This window comes from Drosophila biarmipes, chromosome 2R (genome assembly GCF_025231255.1).
Source record: "Drosophila biarmipes strain raj3 chromosome 2R, RU_DBia_V1.1, whole genome shotgun sequence".
Classification (NCBI taxonomy): Eukaryota; Metazoa; Arthropoda; class Insecta; order Diptera; family Drosophilidae; genus Drosophila; species Drosophila biarmipes.
Window position 1 is genome coordinate 18,688,984 of NC_066615.1, and position 23,369 is coordinate 18,712,352.

The following is a 23,369-nucleotide window of genomic DNA, read 5'->3' on the forward strand; positions in this document are numbered from 1 at the left end:
AACACACCGCTCAACATCGGTTTGTTGTATAATTTTATTCAAATATGCGGGAGATAATATTGCATTACGAGCTATGTACGGCCAAGACAGCAATTAGACAGTACGAACCCAGTTTTGGGCTGGGGATACCTCAGTTCCATCGATTAGATCGTCTTCAGTTCTTCTGCAGCTTGTCCACGTCCTGAATGTAGTCGGTGCCGACCTTGACGATGGCGGCTCCAGTTCCCAGTCCCGCCAGAGTCGCCAGCAGGGCGTTGTCCTGCGGCAGGGCGGACTTGATCAGCGCCCAGGCCAGAACGGATCCCATGGAGAAGAGGGTGGCGCCCAGCAGGGCGTACGCGCCCCGCTTGTTGTTCTTCACATCCTTCAGGTGGGGCCGGCCGTAGATGTAGAAGGCACTGCCCACCACCGCCGAGATGAGGAACACGTTCGTCAGGTCCTTCTTGGGCAGGATCTTGGGCACGATCTGGGGGTTCATAACATTCACCGCCAGGGCTCCGTAGCTGACCAGGCCGTGTAGCGGTATGTAGTAGTTGAACACATTCTCCCGTGTGAAGGGTTTCAGGCCCACTTTGTCGCATATGCTGCAGGCATCGTTTGACTGGGAGCTGGCCATTATTTTCGTTTAAAATGCAATTAAATCCTTGAATCCCGGTATAGTGGGGTCGATGAGACGTCTTCTTCTTCTTGTTATGTAAAGAGCAGGGTTGTCAAGTTGCGCCACAGCCACATAATACGCCTTGCGGAATATCACTGTTTTTAGGTAAAAATTATAGAGTTTCAAATGTTTCAGGCAATGTAGGGGTTTGACTGGGAGTTTTTTTTTGACGTGGGGCTTTGAGAACCAATTGTTTCAGTTTGTTTATGTAATTTAAGTAGTTATTTTGTTAAGGCTTAACCAAAGATAAAGGGTTTAGCCAGCCGGTTTTCAAAAGTATGTTATTCTGGTTTTCAAAACAATTGTATCATTAGAAAAATTTTTTTTTAATAAGTTAATCATTTGTTCTGTAGTTTTGTCTTGGAATACTCAAAAAGCTTTCCTATTAATCTTTTTTAAAAATACTTTTTAAATGGCGTGATGCATTTTAAGCCAAAAATTAATCTTTTCAGTATTTTTATTTCTCTGTTTTATTTTTTATTAGCCAATTAGCAGATTTTGTTAGGAATTAAAAACAGAAATACTTAACTGGTTCCGGAATCAGTCACCTCTTCGAACCAAGCGTGTCAACTCTGGTGAACAGCCGGCACTGTGTGCAAAACCAGGTGGCAACACCAGCCGGCGCAGGAGAGTGGGTGTAAGAGGGACAGCGCGGTGGGAGGACCGAATGGGGAGAGACAGAGAGCGAAATAGGTGCGAAAAATTTGTAGTTGGCTGGAAATTCCTTAATTTCGATTCGCAAAAAGTAAATATCAGCCGCCGCAAATCAACCCCGCGATAGATGTGCGTGCCCCACGAGCGCAGAATAGCCAACAGCAGCTCCTGAAGCACCCCGGTCCAGAGATATCGCCGATAGCCACAGTGCAGCACATCCGTGGACGACATGTTGACGCACAAAACTTGTCAGGCACGTAAGAAAATGCAGGTGAGTGCGGCAATTGGGAACGGGAAGCCGGGGGCCCAACAGAGATGGTGAAGCGGAAGCCCAAACTAATTCAATTAAACCGCCGGACGACAGGTTTCCTTCGTGATACGGGACGCCGAGGAGAAACAGCACCGGAATGGCGTCAATGCCCTGCAGCTGGACGCCAACAACGGCAAGTTGTACTCCGCCGGACGCGATGCCATCATCCGCGTGTGGAACACTCGCACGGACTCCAGCGAGAAGTACATACAGTCGATGGAGCACCACAACGACTGGGTCAACGACATAGTGCTCTGCTGCAACGGGCGGAACCGTAAGTTGCTCCAGAGATCAGGTTACGCAGCAATCTAATGACGAATCTTCCGGAATCTCAGTAATCAGTGCCAGCTGTGATACCACGGTGAAGGTGTGGAACGCCCAAAAGGGCTTCTGCATGTCCACCCTGCGGACCCATCGCGACTACGTGCAGGCATTGGCCTACGCCAAGGATCGGGAGCAGGTGGCCAGCGCCGGGCTGGACAAGGCCATCTTCCTGTGGGACGTAAACACACTGACTGCCCTCACGGCCAGCAACAACACGGTGACCACCTCTAGTCTGACCGGGTCCAAGGACTCCATCTACAGCTTGGCCATGAACCCATCGGGCACCGTGATTGTGAGCGGGTCCACGGAGAATATACTGCGAATCTGGGATCCCCGCACCTGTATGCGAAGCATGAAGCTGCGCGGCCACACGGAGAACGTACGCTGCCTGGTGGTCTCGCCCGATGGCAACCAGGTGGTGTCCGGCAGCTCCGACGGCACCATTAAGGTGTGGAACCTGGGCCAACAGCGCTGTGTTCAGACCATCCACGTGCACAAGGAGGGCGTGTGGTCGCTGCTGATGAGCGAGAACTTCCAGTACATCATATCCGGCAGCCGAGATCGCAACATCATTGTGACCGAAATGCGGAACCCAACCAATAAGACGCTGGTGTGCGAGGAACAGGCGCCCGTTCTCAGCCTGGGCTACAACATCGACAAGACGGGGGTGTGGGCCACCACCTGGAACTCGGACATTCGCTGCTGGAAGCTGCCCATGTACGACAGATGCACGATGAACTCGTCGGGCGGCATGGACGCACAGTGGACACAGGGCGGCACTGAGGTGGCCTGTATCAAGGGAGGGGCTGCCATCAAAGAGTGCACGGTGCTGAATGACAAGCGTTATATTATAACCAAGGACTCACAGGAACAGGTAGTGGTCTACGATGTGCTGAGAGTGGTCAAGAAGGAGCAACTGGGTGCCGTGGACTACGAGGCCGAGGTGAAGAAGCGCAACAAGCAGGTTTACATTCCAAACTGGTTCACTGTTGATCTGAAAACCGGGGTGAGTTTAGGGTCGGTTGAAGCTTGTGTCCGATTAACTATTAATATATATTCATATGCAGATGCCAACGATTGTGTTGGGTCAGGAGGAAGTGGATTGCTTCTCGGCATGGGTGTCGATTGAAGCTGGACTGCCGGAGTGCGTCGATCCCACAACAGAGATTAAGGTTGGCTACTTGATAAAACCACTTCTCAGTGAATTTCCGTAATTCAAAATGATTGCCTTTCAGATCAACTATGGAAAACTGCTGCTAGAGGCCTTGCTCGAGTACTGGACACCACCGCACAGCATACCACCAAACGAAATGGAACCCGACATGCACGGCAATGGCTATTTCCAAGTGCCCAAACACACGCCCGTCATTTTTAGGTGAGGGACTGTGCTGTAACCGTATCTAAACATTCACTAATTACTTACATTTCTTGCTAAACAAAATAGTGAAGTGGGCGGACGCACTGTTTGCCGACTTTTAGTGCGCGATGCAGCCGGCGATAGTGAGAGCACACTGCTCCACGAGACGGCGCCCCAGTGGGTGACCGATGTGGTGATCGAGAAGAACATTCCCAAGTTCCTCAAAATACCGTTCTTCCTGCAGCCCCACCCGCAAATGACCAAGCCAGAGCGGACGAAGAAAGTAGCTGTCTATTCTAACAACCCGACTTCATCTTCTAATACACTTGTTATACCTCCATTTAGGATCGCCTTGTGGCCAATGAGTTCATCCAGTGCCGCAAGGTCTGCGAACATGTGCTGGAGAAGGTGCTCAATGCGGAGACTACCCCAAGTGGGGGCAATGCAAACAATTCCCTGCAGAATAGCCAGAGCGATGCCAATTCGGAGGGATCCCAACTGCCAGCGGAGGAGCGAATTGAGCTGTGGTGCAACGATGTGGTTAGTTTGATGGAAATACGTATATATAAGCCTTGGCTTAGGGTCAATGTCCTTTTAGGTTGTGGACCCCAACATGGACCTGCGCACAGTACGCCACTTCATCTGGAAGCAATCGACCGATCTTACGTTTCAGTACAAAACCAAGCAGAATTTCAACTACGATGGTAAATAAGAGAGCTTACGCATTGATCAACACAAGAACACCCCTCACAAAACACAACGCATACTTCATTTCTGCAATTGCCATTGCCTAACCGAGAGTTGTGCTTGTATATCCGCCCCATAGGTTCGATCGGGGATAGCCTGGAGCGCGTGACGCGCAAGTATTGAACGATGATGGCATGTGATCTCCCGCCTAACCGAAGCAGTACCGATGCATTATTGAATGAGAACGAGATTGAGCAGATCGAATTAACAATTTGTATGTATTTATGCAATGTATTTGAGTCAACATTCATCTCGTCCCGTGGACGAAAGCATTCAAGGATAATCTGTTTGAACAATTACTTTACAATTAAAAGTGCACCCGAGTGCTTCTGTTTGTTTACTTCTCGTTAGGAATACGAATACATCTATGTACTTCAGATTCAGACTTATAACAATTAAGCTTGCGACACACACGTAGATAAGCATTGCAAGGGAGTAACTACAGACATACCATTAAAACGTATTTGCATCTGAAGCATTTAGACCTAGAGGATTGCGCATATATGTATGTAATATTCACACTTGTTTCACATTAGGTTTATACATAATTATATACATAGAACATAAGTATAAGTAATCTGTTAAAGATCCAAGAAATCAATGCAACGGCAGTAGTCCAACCTGTAAAACGCTCTATGCAAGCCAATTTGTACATAATTAATAAGCGAAAAAACGAAAACCAGGATGAAAATCAATTAAAGTTATTAAATTATTTGGAAATCAAGCCTGGCTCTCAATCCCTAAGATTCTGCCCTCCCCCCAGTTTAACTAACAACTATACAGAAGTGCAATCCTAACGCCGTCGCCTGGTGCCGGCTACTCGGGAATAGGACTCGATGCAGGTCAGCAGGCTGAGGAGCTGTTGCTTCAGCGTTGAGGGTATGTGATAGCCATGGATGATTCTCCTCGGCGCGTTGCTCGTCCGGATAAGCCATCTGGCCACCAGCCAGAGGCAGTTCTCGCGCAGCGATCTCATGGGAAAGTGGATCAGAACCTCGCTGCGCACATCGACCAGCTGATCGGGGTTCTGCTGGTTCTTTGGCACCCGCACCCTTATCGGCTGGAAGATCCTCTGCGAGCGGACGTGCATCCGTTCGCCGGTGTAGTAGTCCCGGAAGAGCCAGCTGTGCGTGCTGTACGTGTTCACCCGCACCTCCTCGAAGGGCTTGAGGGTGAGGTAGAGGTTCTCCCGATCCCGCTCGCACACCCAGTACAGGTCGAGGGTGCGATATGTGGTGTTTGCAAACAGCACGTACACCTCCACTTTGCCCTGACCCTCACCGCCCACCAGCTGCTGGCCATCGCGGTTGTTCTGCGCTATTTGGAGCGCCATCTCCAGCAGGGTGCTAAGCCGATCCGCAATAGCTGCCAAATCAATTTTCGTTGTTTTTTGTTCGCACAAACCAGTTGAATGGAATAAAACGATCCAAATACAACAGGCTAACAACAAGTATAGATAAAATTCACTTCTTATCAGTTACGGTAACATTTTTCTCGCTGGCTGTTCCCAGCTCTGGTCACACTTCCGATAGCAGGTCTATCGATAACGGCACAAGCAGCTGATGTCCTCCCACCACCAATGTAAAAGTAAACAAATAAACACCCAGAAATAACAAAATATGGCATTTTGCATAGCAGTAATTGGCAAGGATGTGAGTTTTATTTGAAATTTGTTGTACAATTAATAACTAGCCCAATCCCTAAAGAATGCCCCCTTGTACTTGACCACATCCGATATGGAGCAGGAACTGGATTTGCAATATCACGTACACGCAGCTTTGGACGTCGTGGAGGAAAAGTGCCTGATTGGCAAGGGAGCTCCCGAGTCCAAGGAACTCTACCTGGGGCAGCTCTACTCCACAGAGAACCACAAAATGTACTAGCTCTCTACCACGTCCATTTGGATTTTATAACAAAAAACTTGATTTGGTTACAGATATGGTTTTGTGACCAACACACGGGTGAAGTTCATAGTGGTTATTGATTCCAGTAACGTGGCCCTGCGGGAAAACGAGGTCCGAGCGGTGGGTATCCAATCCCATTCGAATAATATGCTAAATAATTCTGGCAATCCGTATCTTCCAGATATTCCGAAATCTCCACTTGCTCTACACAGATGCCATCTGCAATCCCTTCTACATTCCCGGCGAATCGCTGACTTCCAAGTGAGCTGTCTAAGAACTAGTATACCTTACCATTTGCTTACTTATGATCTGTACCATTGCAGGAAATTCGATCGCGCCGTCCAGAAACTGATGAGTGGCAATGCCTAGCTGTAGATTTAAACTGAACGAACAATAAAGCGAATTATTTATCAGAGACCTATGTTTTCACAGGAGGGATGTCAAGGTGGCCGCCCCAAGCTAGATTTACCTAGATACGCACCAGAGATACGCAAACCGGTCGCTGACTGGCCGGCCAAAGCCGAAAATTATGCTAATTCAACATTTTTGACGAAAATAATTCGAGAATTAATTATATCTTTACAATGTGTCGGCTAGTTGACACATACTTAGTTAATGTCCCCATGTCGAACTTGTCTTCCGTCTGTTTTGCGCTTTGTTATGGACTCCACCAAGATCTCTAACTGATCGGCAATAACAAGGCACACATAAACATGTATTTTGTGCTACCTTATGCATAATTAATGAAATCAAATCCTACGCGTCACTATGCTTGAACTTGGGCGCCACCGGCAGAGGCATCGAGCGAAGCCTCAGCGCTATCATATAAAAAGCCGGCAAATGTTTCAGTTCGATATCAGTAAGCCTTCTCAAGTCTTTCAATTAACAACATGAAGTTCATTGTAAGTGGCTTTATCATCAAAGCGATCCTCAAGGGATTCTAACTGATTGTTTCTTGGACTCCTTGCAGATCGCTTTCGCCTGCCTGTTGGCCGTCGCCGTTGCCAACGAAGATGCCAATGTCCTCCGCAGCCAACAGGAAGTGAACGTGAACGACTTCCGTTATGCTCTGGAGCTGGACAACTCTGTGAAAGTGGAGCAGGTGGGTAGACTTAACAATGAAGAGTGGGTTGTCAGTGGAAAACAGGGGTGGACCTCTCCCGAAGGCCAGGCCGTAGGCCTCGAATACGTCGCCGATGGCAACGGTTACCGGGTGGTGTCCGCCAACCCCGCTCTGCCCACCTCGCCCCCAATCCCAGAGGCCATCCTGCGCTCCCTGGAGTATATCGCCGCCCACCCTTCCAAGGAATAAATATTATAAATAATTGTGTTAAAAATAAATGTGTTGAAAATTACTTCCGAAACATCTTCATTCTACTCCTAAAGGATCAATGCATCTTTATACGCAGCGCTCGTCCAAATTGAATATTCAAATACCTCATTAGCGGACACAAACTAGTTTGCCTAAAATTCATGGTCAACCATGGTATTAGAATTTCAATGGGCGTGACAGATGGGCATTATTGATGGGCCTCCCCTGAACTTGGGGTCTCCCAGAAAGTTTCCACTTTTGATTTCCTTTTTCAATCAGGGGATCCCATTCCCCCTTTGCATACTTTCAGGCAGACGAACTCCGCCCACGCAGCAAACGGATCTCAGGCGCAATTTTAACTTTTGCCCATGAAGACGGCATAATTTCCCACCAAAAAAAAATATGCGAATCTTGGGTTTCTGACGAACTCACCAGTAAGATTAGATCATAAGATTATAGATAGTCATAAGTAAAAAAGAATATCTAATCGTAAAACCCAATAGTAAATTCTTCCAAACTTATACTTTTACTGGTCGAAAAGGTTAGAGTTATTATTTCTTTTTGGAGACATTTAGCCATCACTATCTAGTCACGTGATCGCGATGGGATAATCAGGCTCTTTGTTGTCATAATATGCAAAGCAAATGTGGGGCTTTCGGTCTCTGAAAGTGATGCGACCGCTTAAGTTTCGCTATGCCGCTGCAATTATACTTATGACGACGGGCAAAGTGAATGCCATCGTAAATTGCGAGGTGCAACCAGGGGCAAAAGTAGCTGTATCCGAAGTAACTAAAGTGGTCGAGCCGCCGCGACGATCAAGGCTAGACCTCGTCGCCTCACAAATGTCAAAATAACATTGAAAAGCCCGCGCTCTGGTTACCGATTTGCCGCCAAGTCCGTTGATTCTGATTCTGATTCGGATTCGGATTCTGGGTCGTTGAGGCTAATCGCTCTGGAAGCCCAACACGAAAACCCCGACAGACTGCAGGCATTGGAATCAGATCTCAACGATGATGGATTGAGATGTTGAGAGGGCGATGTCTATATGCCAGCAATGCTGTCGGGGGATCGAGTCGGGAGACTCGAAAAGTGCCCATCAACTTTTGGCATGTAAATAAAAAGGTAGTTTTCCCAGTTTACTAAATTCGGGGTAAAAGGTCTAAAGTAATTTAAAAATAAATATGATATATGATGAAGATATAATATATTATAGTATATGATTATATCAATATCAATCACCTGAAGACAGTGCGAGGGAGTTGGAGATGTACAAGCATCAAATCTGCTGCTTTCGAAATTGCTTACATAATTTGCTTACATCCTTTTAATTAATGAAATAAAAATTGGACAACATTTAGCATGTAGATGCTTATACAATGGATTAAGTATTTACATTTTTACAAAATATTACAAAATATGGGCACTGGAATTTATTATACGACTTGGCTAGTGACTCTGATCAAGAATAGGTAACTAGTACACCTAGTATTATTAAGATATTCAAATTATAAGTCCTATATTACGACGTAACATTAGGTATAAAACGTTAAACTAAAATTGTAAATATTTGTGATATGAAAAACCTAACAACGGGTAATTTTCTGGCGAGCAAATTTTGAAAGCAAATTGTGTGGTTAAAATCCATATTGTATTTTCCGTGTAAATCGCATTGTATTTCCACATGCATCGGCGTTAGAATTTTCCAAATTCCTTTCTACACAATGGATTTTCGAGCTCAGCTGCTGGCCATTTCTAATAAATTAATAAGAACATAAACAAATGGTCAATATGTCACCATGACGTCAACTTTTTGGCGGCTGCTTTGGCTGGCGCTGTCATAATTCGTAAACAACATTCGGTTCCTCAATTTTCCCAATATTCCGCAGCCGCATAAACAAACACGTTGTTCCGAAAATGTGTGCCACACAAACGGCGGTTTTATTAAAATGTATAAATCAATTTGCATTTCATGGCTGGCATTAAACAAAGCGAAAATTAATATTGTGGCTGATTTAAATCTGGTTATACGCACGGGGTGTAGGAAGCTGAATCGCAAGGGACAATATTCGAATCGTTTATAAAAATGTCTCAGCACGTTGTTCGCTTGATGTTTCCATGGGCGAGTGTTTGTGTGAATGCGGAATGTTCCATCCCCTTAATTAATGTCGATTTTTTAATTGCTCGTTAATTTGGTCGAGTTTATAAATGATTTTATGGGCCCGCCGTGATTGATTCATAAGCGTGTCGTGGCAGTGAATTTGAAAATGTGATCCGATTTGCTCCAATTATGAGTGGATATCGGACACATATTTAAGCGAGCAGCACTTAAGAGTGCACTGAGCGAAACCGGAGCTTGGAACTAAGGCCACTTTCAGTTTCAATTTGAATTCGACTCAGTCATTTGGCTTGTTTAATAGCCAACAAAAGCGAAACTGAAATTTTAAGCCCGTAGAACAGGGTTTGTTTTCATTAGTTTCCCGCGGAGTTTGTGGTTATTTAACTAGCCATAAACAAAGACCAGTATGCGTTTGAGAAGCATAAAAAGAGATTTTTATTTAAATAAGCTAATTTAACAGACGGTGACAGCGCATTCGGAACTGGTTTATCATCAGAGATATCATCATTTCAGCAAGGGATATAATCACTCCACGGGCCTCCGGATCCAATGGGGATATTTCGCTCAGTGCTGCCTAAAAATAGTCATTGTTAAGCCTAGCAAACCACTACAAAATCGCATTGGGTGGGTGGATGCGGATCGTCTGCTCTTGGCGGTGGTGGCATTGGTGGTGTTGCTTTCTGGTGGCCAGGCACAGTAAATGCGGCACTGCTCAATGGTTTTACAGTGCTTTTCGTATTTTCCATTCTTTTTTCACTCCCCGAAAATTAGAAACACATTTTAAGATTTCCCCAGGTTTGTGTGTGCGCGTACGCTTCTTTTGTTTATTTCCCCTGGTTTTATTTTCGAAATGCTGCTGAAAACCATAAATTAGCTTGTTACTTTTGGAATGCCTGGCGCTGTGTGTGGGTGTGCTCTACGTTCTGGTCTCGGGGATCTCGAGAGCCCCACGAAGAAGTGGGGAACCGATTCAGTCGTTAGCGGTGATCGATCTGGTGAACAACTAGCACAGGATTTAACATGGACAACATTGTGAGTGGAGCTGGATTGGGGGAAACCTATGGGATAACCCGTATTCTATGGAGGGCTATAGGAACCGCTTAAAATTGCATTCTGAATGTAATATTAAAGATTCGAGTCAAAATATTTTTAATAGATTTAACCCTTGATCTTGGTGCATATAATATAAACACGTTTTTTTTATGAAATTGGTATAAAATCTAGACCATATAAACTCCTTGACAGTAAAATAGTAATGCTGATACCCGAAACCCATGATCCCATTTAATGAAAATATACTCAACATCATTTTTTCTCCAGGATGAGGACCTGACCCCCGAGCAGATTGCCGTTCTGCAGAAGGCTTTCAACAGCTTCGATCACCAGAAGACCGGCAGTATCCCCACCGAAATGGTGGCCGATATCCTGCGTCTTATGGGTCAGCCCTTCGACAGGCAGATCCTGGATGAGCTGATCGATGAGGTCGATGAGGACAGTAAGTTTTAGCAGCTTCTTTGATTTATATCCAAACTAATTCGCGACTTTCCCGCAGAGTCTGGTCGTCTGGAGTTCGAGGAGTTCGTCCAGCTGGCCGCCAAGTTCATCGTGGAGGAGGACGATGAGGCCATGCAGAAGGAGCTGCGCGAGGCCTTCCGCCTGTACGACAAGCAGGGCAATGGCTACATTCCCACCTCCTGCCTGAAGGAGATCCTCAAGGAGCTGGACGACCAGCTGACCGAGCAGGAACTGGACATCATGATCGAGGAAATCGATTCCGACGGCTCCGGCACCGTTGATTTCGATGGTAAGTGTGCGCACCAATTAGCCGCCGTCAGTTGGGCGATTAGAATCTTAAATTCCCTGGCCCGATGCCAAGGTATTTTCCACACAAATTATATCAATTTGTTGGGTGGAGCACCCCACCACCCGCTGACAAAGGGGAGCCGCCCTTGTGGCGCTCTATTTATAGATCCTTAGATCTTTACACAGAAACAAGCGGATCATTTTGCACTAGATTTAGAGGGGTAGACACTGATCTTATAATTAGAGGAATGATGCTTTTATTTGTTTTAATTTCAAATATTGCTCAACTATGGATTGCATTTGTAAAATGTATTTTATTTAAATGAATTTATTTCGTGCTTTGACTTAAAGAGGTAGGCCATAACCTGATATTTATTTCGCTTTAAAATATTGTTCATGTTGAACGTACTTATTGTATAAATATTTAAAATATTTTGAATAGCATAGATACCTTTCGCTGTTCAACCTTAAACTCAGCCATTTAATTGTTTTACTTTCCTTTTCCTTTTATTTTTAGAATTTATGGAGATGATGACTGGCGAGTAAGCATTTTGGACCCCTCTTATCTAATTAATGTCTACCCACAATCCCCGAGGCTTGAATAAACGTTTTGTATTTGATTTCTACGATTGAGTAATCATAATTACGCTATAAATAATCCGCTGGTTCAGGAACTGCCTGGCGTAGAAAAACCCAAAGCGCGGCAAACATTCTATGGGCTGCAGTTGCAGTGCATCGGTATCTGCATCCGAACTGAGTCATCTTAATTGCCACCCTCTGTGTCGGCGGATTATTATTAAATTTCGATGTTTATGCAATCTGCTGGGCTGGGAGGGGGCGTGGTCGTCTGCTCATTTGTGTGTTAATTCGGCAAGGCCACTCGGCGTATGAGTGATGCATGTTGCGCATACGCAGCGTGGCCAGCTGTCAAGTTTTTCGCTGCCGTCGCTGTGGCTGTTCTTTCGATCGTTTCTTAGTGGCAGTGCGTGCAAATTCCTTTTGCCACTTGGCTGGCGTTCTGGTCCGCACAGCTGTGACCATCCCAGGCAGAATGCGCCCAGGCCCGCTGACAACCTGCTAGATGTTTGCCTTTCCAAACAGCCAGCTCTGCCGGCTGGCCAAATGTCAATGAGCATTCTCCTTGTTGCCAAAAGATGTCAAGCATTTACGCTAAACTTGGCCGCCGCGACATGCAGTGAGTTTTCCCAAAAAAAACATCGAAAAGAGGCAGCTGCCCTTTCTGAAAAGTTTACGAAAATGAAAAAGGAGAAGGGGCAGATGGATGTTGAATGTTGGATGCCGAATGCTGGATCTTGGATGTTGCCACCAAGTGGAGCAACTTGTTTTGCGCAATGTTAAGCCTTTCGGCCGCAGGGTGTCGATATTAGTGGTATTTATTGCCGCTTCGAATCCAGTTTGCTGCTCTTCGCCCCAGCCCAGTCGTTAGGTGAAAGGTCAAAGACTGGACGCGCCAACGGACGCCCTGCGAAAGAGCCGCTTGCCAGACTTATTGACATCCGCCTGGGCAGACTTCTCAATATGCGATTCTTGACACCGAGCGTATTAAAATGGTTTCCCAAACGTGCAATTCAATGGAGATGAAGCTGAAGCTGAAGCTGGAGCTGCAGCTGAATGATGATGATGCGCTCGAGCGTTGAGAGTCTCGATTGGAATCCAATTTACGAGCACCACCGCTTGCTAATTTTTACCCACTAGCCGAGGAGAGATGTGGCTGAGAGCGTTTGTTTAACAAGACAGGCTACATTGAGTAAACGAGATGCCGCCGTTGAGACAATAGTCGAACCCATGCACCTCGGATGGGCCACCTCCGTCTCCGTCTCCGCCTCCGCCTCCGCCACCAGCTCCTCCACCCTTTTTCGTGCAATTGTTTTTTCCCCAGCTGGGGGGAACACAGCCAGCTCCACCACCACAGCTGCACACGATTGCAATAAATGCCATAAAGTATCAAAATCTCAGCACTCGCTCAGCTCCGAGCTCCAAGCGGCGAGCTGCAAGCTCCGGCTTCAGATTCAGACTGAGATTCAGCTGCAGTTTCGTTCATTCCATTCCATTTGATTGCATTTGGCGCCAAACCAAGTATAAAAGCGGGAGAACCTGGGCTGCGATCGGCACACAAGTACCGTGACATTCGAGGAGCCACAACACGCGGTGGCAGCAGTGGACTCAGTTGACTCAGTGCAGCAAAGGACTCTCGTGGATTACCCTAGTTTGGTGGATAGTGCGCTTTGGAGCGCGCTTGGTTGCCTAGGATTCGTGGGTGCATCAAGGACTCCCCTTTTCCTCGAACGGGATTATATAATCAAAAGTTGCGGGTGATGGCTCTCAAATGGGTAAGTTCAGTGAAGGATAAAATGATCTAAATGCCTAAAAAGAGAATACAAATCGAAAGAACCCTAAAAAAAGTTTATACATTGTAGTGAGTTAAATCAGTGCTTGACAAGTAGCATAATCCTTTAAACAAATTCAAGTTTTACGTACTTGTTTTTTAGTTTTAACTGGACGTATTTATTATAAACTCTTTAAATCGCTCGATTTCAAAAAACATGTTCAAATATGTGTGAATAATTGGTTATTAGCTAGTCTTGAGGATATAATTAATTACTTTATACAATTATTTTAATAACTGGAAATATTAATCAGAAACTCTTTTAAGTAGTTTAATTTAAAAAGCGTTTTAAAATATGTATTAATAATTGGTGATTAGCTAATTTTTAGGATATATGATAAGGAAGTTTCAAATTAGTCCATTAAATTTGGTCACATAAGAATTGTTCTGCATCTTTAGGTTTAAATATTTTGTAGATAAAATCATCATGATCGAATTTTTGGTAAATTTTTAGTTTTGAAATTACACTTACTACATAAGTTATGTCGAAGAATTCGGCTTTTAGAGAGTTTAACCGAAACATTTTGACCTTATTAAGAATTATAATTGCAATGGAAAAGATCCTTGAAAAGTATTTCCATTCATTTAAATGAACAGGATCAAGTTTCAAGGGGAATAAGCAGTAATTAATCAGCGTAGCACCCAAACTCCGCTTGGCAACTCTCGAAATTCTCCAAAAAAGAGCAAGCCTAAACAATGGACCACTGGAATGCCCCATCTCCGGCTGGTGATTTAGCAAAGGATTTCCCCATCGCACTTAGCATATCCGATTGTCTTGGAACGACCAGGTGATCCCCGGCAAACGCATAAATTAACAGCCCATTTGCAATCGGAGATGGCGGATGGCACGCAAAGTTGCCCAAGATGGATCGGTCGTGGCCAAAGCGACCCGCCCCCAAAGCAGATCATCGAAATGGAAGCAGTGGCGACCCAATTGGCAGCCCATTTGCAATTACCGCAATTATATTTGCGGTTGCGAAACGCTGTCGAAGATGTCTAGCAGCTAGGTGGTCACGAACTGCAAAAGACTCTCACAGACTCCTCAGCTTTAATATAGAGATTCTCAATGGCCCAAGGGGTAGGCGTTGCTGGGTGCCGTGTTGCATGTGCCGCACAGATGATGATGCCGCCAGATGAGTCAGTGTGGCAAATGTCAGAATTTCCACATTACGAGCCCCGCATTGTTTCATTATTCAGCTGCGGCGACAAGTGAGCTCATGCCAATCGATGGAGCTGTTACGTTTCTGTGGCCCATTGGAATCCGTAAACGGTTTAAACTTCAACTTGACACTCGCTGGTCGGCGGAGGAGCCGCGCCGCTTACTTAACCTTCCCAGCCAGTCATTCGCAGTGGATCGCTGTTCACACGCTGCTGCATCTTCAGACGTCTTCTGTCTAACAAGAAGTCCATAAATATCAGAGTTCGCTTCAGGCTGCGACAACTCCGCTGATGATCCGCTCGATAGTGGGTAATAGTCCCCGGCGCAGTTGCAGCCTTAATGGGCGACGATCGGAGGCAACAATGGAAAACGTGAGCGGATCGGATTGGATGGGTCGGGTGGCAATGCTCTGTCAATGGGCGAATGTTCCATTGATGAAATGGCCGACATTTGGCCACACTCTTGACCCCGATTGAGGTCCCCAGCGGGGTCAGGCTGCGGTGATGCACCGGGGAAGGTGTTCCGAAGTCCAGCTCAAGGTTGTTCTTTTGGAAACTAGCTACAACTTAATTAAATAAGGATAAACAGTAATCTATAAAATACTATCCTCTTGACTATCTACCATCCGATCTTAAATAATCAAAATTAAAAGTCATTATCCCCTTAAAAATTTTAAATGCGTTAATCCTAACAGGATAAAGATAAAAATGAGTATCTTATAGTTCGCTATCCAGTCTCAAATTTATTATTAATATCTATCTAATTCTCATAGTTAAACTAGCAGTGAGTCTCAAGCTCGCTTATGATATCGTTACAGAAATATTCTTAGAGCATGTTCTAAAAAAAACGATTTAGTATTGAAGCTTATTCGAAAAAGTCGAATACAATACGTAAGTGCCAAAGCATTGTCTCATTTGAATTTTATTAACAGAGGCAATCAAAAAGGTAGTTAAAAACACCTGTTTATTTCAGCATAACAAAGTGCTAACACTTCTTATAATCTTCGAAGATTTATGGCAGAACCACTAATTGATTGCCCACACATGTAATAGCCGTATTTGTAAACAATAAGTCAACCTATCGAAAAGTGATGCTCCAGGCTAAAATCAAAGCGTGCAACTCGATGCAAATGCTGGATTCGCATGAACTTTCCACGTACTTTGAATAAATTTGCGATGCCACCAAGCCAATCCCCCTGATTTTTGGATCTTTTTCAGGCTCTGGTGATCACGACGTTGGCTGTGGCCCAGGCAGCCAAGCTGGATAACAAATACCTGCCCCCGCCGGCAAGTGCGGCCAGTGCAGGCGGCAGTCCGGGAGCAGGGCTCCAGGGACCAGGAGGTGGCTTCGGCGGGGGTGGAGGTGGACCCGGAGGAGGCTTCGGCGGGGGAGGAGCAGGTGGAGGCGGCTTTGGAGGAGGTGGCGGCGGAGGTGGTGGCTTCGGGGGCGGTAATAACGGTTTGGGCGGCTTCTCAAACGGAAGACCCATCGCACCGGGCGGAGGCGGCGCACCCGCACCACGTCCCAGTTCACCAGGCGGTGGCGGTGGTGGTGCTCCTCCAGCCTCTGGACCACCGATCCCCATCCTCTCGTTTGTCAACGAGAACGATGGCGATGGCAACTACCGCTTCAGCTACGAGACCGGAAATGGTATCAAGGCCCAGGAGGAGGGCACCGTGAAGAACAAGGGATCCCCGAATGAGATCCCCTCCGTGATGGGCTCCTACTCCTACACGAATCCCGAGGGCGAGCTCGTCGAGATCATGTACACGGCGGACGAGAACGGCTTTGTGCCCTCGGGCAACGCCCTGCCCACGCCACCACCCATTCCGGAAGCGATTGCCAAGTCTCTGGCTGCCCAGGGCATCTCGGTGCTGCCGGGAGGTGGATTTAGTGGAGGATCTGGAGGACAGGGTGAGTAATAATAATTATCTATGTGATACAAAATTTTGAAATATATGATATTGTTTTGGAAAAACATGAGTTTTACCTGACAATTAGACATATTTGCAGTCAAATGTTGTATTATATATTTTTAATCAAATTTATTTGTGAAATCGATCTAACCCTTCTGAATATTATTTTTTGCAGGTGCTGGTGGCGGCGGAGGCGGTGGCTCAGGCTATGGTGGCGGATCAGGATCAGGATATGGAGGCGCTGGTGCCGGCGGTGGTGCAGGTGGTGGCGGAGGAGCAGGCGGCGGTGGCGGATATGGATCAGGTAAAAATCTTTGTATTTTTTACAAGTTATGTTTACAAGTTGAGTCCGGAGTTATACAGAAATCTCTTTTATACAAATTCGATTTAATTTAGCCCCAATTGCAAACAAAATTTGGTATACTTTGCGGTTTTTCTTCCTTATTAAGTACTTTAGATATTGAACATATTCTTTTTTAGGAGGCGCCGGCGGTCGAGGTGGTGGATCCGGAGGTCCAGGTAAGTTTCTGTTACTTCTGTTAAGGTGAAAAACCACCGGTCGAAAATCACTGAGATAATTTTTTTTTATTTTGCAGGTGCGCCAGGTGGTGGCGGCTTTGGAGGCCAAGGTATGTCAATATAAGTAGTCAAAAATATCATACTTCTAAAAATAAAAACCCATTTCTTTTTAGGAGGCGGTGGTGGCTATGGAGGAGCAGGTGGCGGAGGAGGACGAGGCGGTTCTCCAGGAGGTCCCGGTAAGTACTGAATATGTTTGGAATATATAAAGTCCAAGTTGTATTATTTTTTAATGGTTGCTAACTTTAAGGAGCTCCAGGTGGAGGAGGATTTGGCGGAGCCGGAGGAGCTGGCGGCGGATATGGAGCTGGCGGCGGAGGCGGCCGAGGTGGCGGTGGAGCCCCAGGAGCTCCAGGCGGAGGTGGATTTGGTGGTCAAGGAGGAGCTGGCGGCGGATACGGCGGCGGTGGGGCTCCAGGTGCTGCCGGTACGTATTTTAAAACTAAATTGAATGTTGAAGAAGACATTAATTATGTTTTGTAGGAGGTGGTGGCGGATTCGGAGGAGGTGGAGGACGCGGTGGCGCCCCAGGAGCTCCAGGTGAGTAACTAATTGAGTTTCCTAAAATTTCTGCTTATTAATTATATTTATAGGTGCTCCAGGCGGAGGAGGATATGGTGGAGGCGGAGGAGCTGGCGGCGGCTATGGAGGCGGCGGCGGCCGTGGTGGTGGTGGTGCTCCAGGAGCTCCGGGTAAGTTGATTAAAATAAAATTGTTTTATTCTTTTCTCATTACGACAATATACCTATTTCTTTAACAAGTCTAAATCACTTTTTTTAAGTTCTTTAATCCATAATCTATAAATGAAAGTAACGCTTTTTTACATTGGCTTAGGATCACCAGGCGCGGGAGGCTTTGGTGGAGCCGGTGGAGCTGGCGGCGGATATGGAGGCGGTGGAGGCCGCGGTGGTGCTGGAGCACCAGGCGCTCCAGGATCTCCAGGAGGAGGAGGAGGAGGTTTTGGAGGACAAGGAGGTGGTGGCGGCTACGGTGGAGGCGCCGGACGTGGTGGTGCTCCAGGAGCCCCCGGTGAGTAAATAATACTTTTATGTGATTATTTTTAAAGCAACCAATTTCCATTTAACAGGAGCTCCAGGTGGAGGAGGATTTGGAGGTCAAGGTAAGTGTTATCTTCATTCTTTACGTTTCAGATATTAATGTGTACATATTTTTTAGGCGGTGGTGGCGGATTCGGAGGAGGCGCTGGTCGCGGTGGAGCGCCAGGAGGTCCTGGTAAGTAAAATTAGGGTTTCTTTTTTTTTTATTTTAAGTAATCGACTTCTCACTGACAGGCTCTCCAGGTGGAGGCGGTTTTGGAGGTCAAGGTAAGTAAACTGACCATATTGCATAATAACTAAGAATCCTAAATATATTTCCTTTTTCAGGAGGTGGTGGCGGATTTGGAGGCGCCGGCGGTCGCGGTGGTGCTGGGGGAGCTCCAGGAGGACCCGGTAAGTATACGATTAGCTTTCGTTGATTTCTTTTTCATTTTGTATAGTGTAGTTCGATACTTGTTACTTACTTTTTTAATTCCTTTATTTTTCAGGATCTCCAGGCGGACCCGGTTATGGCGGTGGTGCTGGTGGAGCAGGTAATATATTTAAATTTGCAATAAAAGGCCGCTGTAAAATGAGATTTTCATGGGAAACTAACTGAAGAACTGCAGTTGAATAGTGTATACCTAGACGTCATTAGACAAGTGGTATTCCCACGCATTTCAAGTTAGTTTAACATTATTTTTGCAGATTTTCGTACAGTTTTACCCACGATCTACTGACAATATGAATTATGTATTTTGACTTTAAATCTGTTATTTTGCAGTCACAAGGCCATCTTAGCAATTTGACAAAGAAGATAGCGTATTATAAAGGGTTTTTCTCATCTCGATCGGTATTTTTCACTTGCAGGAGGCGCCGGTGGACGTCCAGGAGCTCCAGGAGCTCCGGGATTGCCCGGTGGCAACCAGTATGTTCCTCCCCCAGCCGGTGGCGGCGCACCTGGCGCACCTGGATCCCCCGGAAGACCTGGATCAGGACCTCCCGGAGCAGGATCGCAATACATTCCACCTCCCCCGGGAGCGCCTGGTGGAGGTCGTGGGAATGGAGAGTTCAATCCTCAGACAGGCTATAGCTATTAAACCCAGAAGAAGTCCCAGTACGCCTATCAAATCTCTCAACTCGAAGAAATGTCATTACAATGCTGGCTGCCCTAAATGTTCTTTCACTCAAATGGTTAATTTATTTATGTAAGCTTCCTCTTCCTTCCCCTCCTTTTCTTTTGTGACAATGTGTGTGTGCCACTATCGAAATAAATGAATCTTGAATACTTGAAACTAAGATGTTTTAATGATAGCCTCGGATAACCCAATAAAACAAAGAGTTTGACTTTTCAGATGCATGTATTTCATGCCTTGAGTTGCGACTACATGTTTGGACTAACTAATCGTTTTAATTATAATCATCTGTTATATTATTTCTTTGGGGACTTCTTGAAGCGTCTGCCGTACTGGTTATAGCCATAGGGATCCACTAGGTTATTGGGCCTGCCCCGAAGTTGTTGAGTTATCAGGGCCTGTTGCTGCTGCTCATTCTGTTGCTCCTTCTGCTGCTGCTGCTGTTGTTGCTGCTGCTGCTGTTGCTGGTTGAGGTTCTGTTGCTGTTGTGCCTGCTGGGCCGTGAGATTGCTGCCAAAGGACTGCTGGCCAAATTGCCCGGCGTACTGGCCGGGCAAATTACCGGAATGCAGCTGGTTAAACGGCTGATCGGGCTGATATTGCCCGGAGTTTGGTTGCTGCTGCTGCTGGAAGTTGCGTTGCTGCTGCAACTGTTGCTGCTGCTGTTGTTGCTGCTGCAGCGGGGTCAAAGGCTGTTGCCCCGGAAGCTGGGGTCGAAAGGACGCATTGGGCAGTGGTGGCGGCAGCTGGCGAAAGGGCGTCTGGTAGGGATTCAAATTGGGATTGAGCAGGCCCTGTTGATAGGGTTGGGCCCCCGAGAAATATTGCGGGGAAGCTGGAATGCCCGTGCCCTCCGCCCGGAATCCGTTCTCGTCGGCAATGTAGCGCACTGTTATGGGAGTGCCCTCCGGCGAGGTGTACGAGTAGGAGCCTTGAATTACCTGTCAACAGAGAAGTTATTTAAAATATTAATTAATATTAAAATATTAAAAATATTAAAATATTTAAAAGAAACACCCAAAAGTATGTTAGGAGTTCTTTAAAGTTGGCCTGCAAAACGACGAAAAGAATGCTAAGTATCGTTACCAACTTTTCATTAGGATCTTTTGGCATTGAGATACTAAAAAAAGAGATTAATCAGAATTAATGTTTTAAATGTTTTAAAGTTTTTCTTTTTGTTTAAATATTTATTCTAATACCAACAGAAAAATTTATCGATTTTCAGATTGTATTCGAAACCCTCGATGTAATAAAGAACATATCCAAAGAGCAATTCTAGGAATTTACTAATTTGTATCAAATGAATGGAAGAATTATTTTTACCAAATACATTCTAAGAATAAATCATAAGTTTAAATAACTATTACAATATATGGATTTTGTTTATTGCATTGAGGACTGACTAAATACTTATCCCACCATCATAATTGTACGACAATGTCTATCATAGAACCATGACCTAAGGGTTCCCCAAGAAGTTAAGCCTTTCATTACCTTTAGAAGGATGTCTTAAAAAAGCAGCTTAGATATTCTGATAAAACCCACCTGTGCCTCAACTCCCTCGCCATATCCCAGGTTCTTAACATAGCCCTGTGCCTGGGCAGTGGTTCCATCGGCCGAGGAGTATCCGTAGGAGAAGCTACCGTCCAGATTGAGTTCGTTGTTGTAGGCCGTGATGGGCACGTAGTTCTGCTGCTGGTACTGGTTATAGCGGGTGTAGGGATTTTGCAGGGCAGCTCCGGTTAGCGGAGGGGCCAGTGGATTCAAGGCATTCCGCTGACCCGGAAATAGTCCTTGACCCTGGACGGGATTGGGCTGGCGGCGCTGGAAGGGATTGGCCGGCTGTTGCAGCGGTTGCAGTGGAGGAACCTGCCCCCGTTGTCCTTGGAATCCAGCGCCTGGCAATTGGGCCTGGCTCACGGAGAACCAGAGGCTGGCCAGCACACAGGCCACCCAGCGGAGGTGCCGGAATCGAGGGGTTCGGGATCGCGACATTTAGGCTGTCAGTGGGCGGGTGCCGTGGATCATAAATCTCGCGAACGGAGCACAAATTACACGCTCGATAAACCCGACGTATCCACTTATAGAGCTGGGAAACACTTTCCGAGAGAACCGATCGCGTACTGAAGCAAATCCGTTGCTGCCACTGGAAGTCACTGATCGAAAGCCGTGCCACGACTGCAAATGCGGCTCCCACTGCCAGCCGTATTTATGCGGTTCTCGGTCGGCGATCGGCGGAACAGGCCCTAAAGCTCAGCGTTATGGTCAGAACAATCGGTGGCTTCCTGTGCCCTGGCTATCAGCTTCTGACTGCATCTCGATGGTAATCTCCCGCGGCGGCCAGTGTAATTTATCTGCGTGTTAACAAGCCGCTGGGGTGGCAGCTTTATTGGTTTTTTATCGGCCATTGACAGAAGGACAAACGAATTTCGTTTGGCTTTGGCCTGGGCTATGGCTTGGACTTGGGCCGATTGATATCTTCATGGTGGGCCACCTTCCGCGCACTTGTTTATGAGCCGGCCGCAGCCCCATATGCAAATTCTGGGCCTTTTTGCTCCAGCACTTGTCTTCGCATCTGCCTCGAAGGCGTTTGTCTGAGTTATGTGCTGACAGAGGCCAGTGTATGCACATACATCCATTGCCCCTCATTTTCCCTTGGTCAAGGTGGATGTCGGACCTCAAACTGGCCTACAAACATCATTTGTCAAATGGCATGCGAGCGGTAGATACTGCTTATCCCCAGGATAGTTTGAGAGTTTTTGGGGGCCCGAGGTGCTCCATTGTTCCACGCTCCACTGGGGTTATTCATCAATCTCTGGGACTGGGCCGGGGATTGCTCATGTCTAGGTGTGATGCGATCGCCATCACTCATTTGTAACTGCCAAGTATCTGGCAGATACATTTTCGTTTGTCATCTGTATGAGCTGCCATTAAAATTCGAACATGTCTTGCTCCATGTTCAGCGCGAACTTTAATTGCATATGCTAATTCCGAGGAGGTTTTCCATTTCGAAGCAAGGTCAATTTTTGCAATGATCATAATAGGTCAACATTTTGATACTTGTTTGTAGTAAAGTTACGCAAAATAACATGTAAAGTTAGATTTTTTTGCTGAGAAAACTGCAATGACAAACCCTTTAAGTTAAAAAACTGTGTAAAATTAAATTTAAATCTTATTTAGGTAGCCAGGTAACTTTAAGAATAAGCCTAAAAGCCTATATCGTTTTTTCTATTATCAAATATTAAACTCCCCCGAAAAGTATGCTACACAAACCTTAGAAAACCAGACAAGTTTCTCTTTAGGCTTGCATAACTTTTTAATGCGCTACACTTAAAATTGTAAAAAATATTAAATGCTTATTTATTTAATAAACAATATATACATATGTCTTACACCTATTTCCACTTGAATAAAGATTCCCAATCGATTGGTATTTAAAAGTGTAGAATTTCTTGATGCCTTTTCAAATCCTTAGTATTCAGTTTACGTCTTTTGTTTGGCTAAGGATTGAATTCGGATACGATCTGATGCAGATTAGAATAAAAATGAATATAAACCAAAACGATATCTAACCATTTTACTACTTTACTTACTACCTTTATGGAAGTGTTTGTAAAATGAATTATGTATGATATTGGTACCGTAAAAATATATAATCGATTGAAATATATTATGGCAGCAACACATTTTAAACAGTACACATTTCATTTGGTGCTTTACAATGTCGTGTAAGGTATAAACAAAAATCGCATGAGAAATCATCTGTTTTCCTTGTGCAAAGACACAGTTTGGCCCAATAAGATGCCCAAATGTGAGTGTAAATATAAGTTATAAATATGTTTTGGTCCACATTGGCCAACCGTCGCCTGATTGATTTGCCATTTGAATAATACCCGAAACTGGAGGAATAAATAGCAATAAGACAAAGCGCCGAAATGCGGGAAATCAAG

General features: G+C 45.6%; 8 protein-coding genes across 12 annotated transcripts; 5 read left to right on the plus strand and 3 right to left on the minus strand.

Annotated features, from left to right (window-relative positions):
* Nucleotides 1-16: 16 nt before the first annotated feature.
* Nucleotides 17-839, minus strand: LOC108022702 (uncharacterized). The gene has a single exon (XM_017091775.3). The coding sequence runs from the start codon at nucleotides 614-616 to the stop codon at nucleotides 155-157; it is 462 nt and encodes a 153-aa protein (XP_016947264.1). The 5' UTR covers nucleotides 617-839; the 3' UTR covers nucleotides 17-154.
* Nucleotides 840-1,245: 406 nt separating this feature from the next.
* On the plus strand, nucleotides 1,246-4,774 carry LOC108022852 (WD repeat-containing protein 48 homolog). 2 transcript variants are annotated; one of them, XM_050887375.1, is made up of 10 exons: nucleotides 1,246-1,351; nucleotides 1,405-1,583; nucleotides 1,677-1,896; nucleotides 1,958-2,952; nucleotides 3,014-3,118; nucleotides 3,182-3,321; nucleotides 3,391-3,586; nucleotides 3,649-3,843; nucleotides 3,902-4,007; nucleotides 4,130-4,774. In XM_050887375.1, exons 2-10 carry the CDS (start codon nucleotides 1,542-1,544, stop codon nucleotides 4,171-4,173), a joined length of 2,043 nt encoding a protein of 680 aa, XP_050743332.1. In that variant the 5' UTR covers nucleotides 1,246-1,351; nucleotides 1,405-1,541; the 3' UTR covers nucleotides 4,174-4,774. The 2 variants fall into 2 exon arrangements, with proteins under 2 accessions (XP_050743332.1, XP_016947514.1); XM_017092025.3 differs by having other exon boundaries at nucleotides 1,280-1,583.
* LOC108022853 (protein Vhl) lies at nucleotides 4,250-5,536 on the minus strand. Its single transcript, XM_017092027.3, has one exon. It carries the CDS (start codon nucleotides 5,381-5,383, stop codon nucleotides 4,844-4,846), a length of 540 nt encoding a protein of 179 aa, XP_016947516.1. The 5' UTR covers nucleotides 5,384-5,536; the 3' UTR covers nucleotides 4,250-4,843.
* A 15-nt stretch (nucleotides 5,537-5,551) lies between these two features.
* Nucleotides 5,552-6,369, plus strand: LOC108022854 (trafficking protein particle complex subunit 2-like protein). The gene is made up of 5 exons (XM_017092028.2): nucleotides 5,552-5,702; nucleotides 5,757-5,926; nucleotides 5,987-6,074; nucleotides 6,136-6,215; nucleotides 6,278-6,369. Exons 1-5 carry the CDS (start codon nucleotides 5,670-5,672, stop codon nucleotides 6,321-6,323), a joined length of 417 nt encoding a protein of 138 aa, XP_016947517.1. The 5' UTR covers nucleotides 5,552-5,669; the 3' UTR covers nucleotides 6,324-6,369.
* Nucleotides 6,370-6,726: 357 nt separating this feature from the next.
* Nucleotides 6,727-7,309, plus strand: LOC108022855 (cuticular protein 47Eg). The gene is made up of 2 exons (XM_017092029.1): nucleotides 6,727-6,856; nucleotides 6,925-7,309. The coding sequence occupies exons 1-2, from the start codon at nucleotides 6,845-6,847 to the stop codon at nucleotides 7,264-7,266; spliced, it is 354 nt and encodes a 117-aa protein (XP_016947518.1). The 5' UTR covers nucleotides 6,727-6,844; the 3' UTR covers nucleotides 7,267-7,309.
* Nucleotides 7,310-10,256: 2,947 nt separating this feature from the next.
* LOC108022156 (troponin C) lies at nucleotides 10,257-11,811 on the plus strand. Its single transcript, XM_017090998.3, has 4 exons — nucleotides 10,257-10,414; nucleotides 10,703-10,877; nucleotides 10,935-11,186; nucleotides 11,703-11,811. The coding sequence occupies exons 1-4, from the start codon at nucleotides 10,403-10,405 to the stop codon at nucleotides 11,729-11,731; spliced, it is 468 nt and encodes a 155-aa protein (XP_016946487.1). The 5' UTR covers nucleotides 10,257-10,402; the 3' UTR covers nucleotides 11,732-11,811.
* A 1,378-nt stretch (nucleotides 11,812-13,189) lies between these two features.
* LOC108022163 (uncharacterized) lies at nucleotides 13,190-19,578 on the plus strand. 4 transcript variants are annotated; one of them, XM_050887834.1, is made up of 16 exons: nucleotides 13,190-13,536; nucleotides 15,969-16,665; nucleotides 16,843-16,971; nucleotides 17,148-17,186; nucleotides 17,264-17,296; nucleotides 17,360-17,425; nucleotides 17,506-17,673; nucleotides 17,730-17,786; nucleotides 17,840-17,938; nucleotides 18,081-18,275; nucleotides 18,334-18,366; nucleotides 18,423-18,479; nucleotides 18,539-18,571; nucleotides 18,632-18,697; nucleotides 18,793-18,837; nucleotides 19,154-19,578. In XM_050887834.1, the coding sequence occupies exons 1-16, from the start codon at nucleotides 13,522-13,524 to the stop codon at nucleotides 19,381-19,383; spliced, it is 1,962 nt and encodes a 653-aa protein (XP_050743791.1). In that variant the 5' UTR covers nucleotides 13,190-13,521; the 3' UTR covers nucleotides 19,384-19,578. The 4 variants fall into 4 exon arrangements, with proteins under 4 accessions (XP_050743791.1, XP_043948232.1, XP_050743793.1 ...); XM_044092297.2 differs by having other exon boundaries at nucleotides 13,191-13,536; nucleotides 17,497-17,673; XM_050887836.1 differs by lacking the exons at nucleotides 17,506-17,673; nucleotides 17,730-17,786; nucleotides 17,840-17,938; nucleotides 18,081-18,275 and having other exon boundaries at nucleotides 13,193-13,536.
* Nucleotides 19,579-19,625: 47 nt separating this feature from the next.
* On the minus strand, nucleotides 19,626-21,585 carry LOC108022228 (alpha-protein kinase 1). Its single transcript, XM_017091086.2, has 2 exons — nucleotides 20,965-21,585; nucleotides 19,626-20,360 (listed from the first exon to the last, which is right to left on the minus strand). The coding sequence occupies exons 1-2, from the start codon at nucleotides 21,412-21,414 to the stop codon at nucleotides 19,716-19,718; spliced, it is 1,095 nt and encodes a 364-aa protein (XP_016946575.1). The 5' UTR covers nucleotides 21,415-21,585; the 3' UTR covers nucleotides 19,626-19,715.
* Between the last annotated feature and the right edge of the window lie 1,784 nt (nucleotides 21,586-23,369).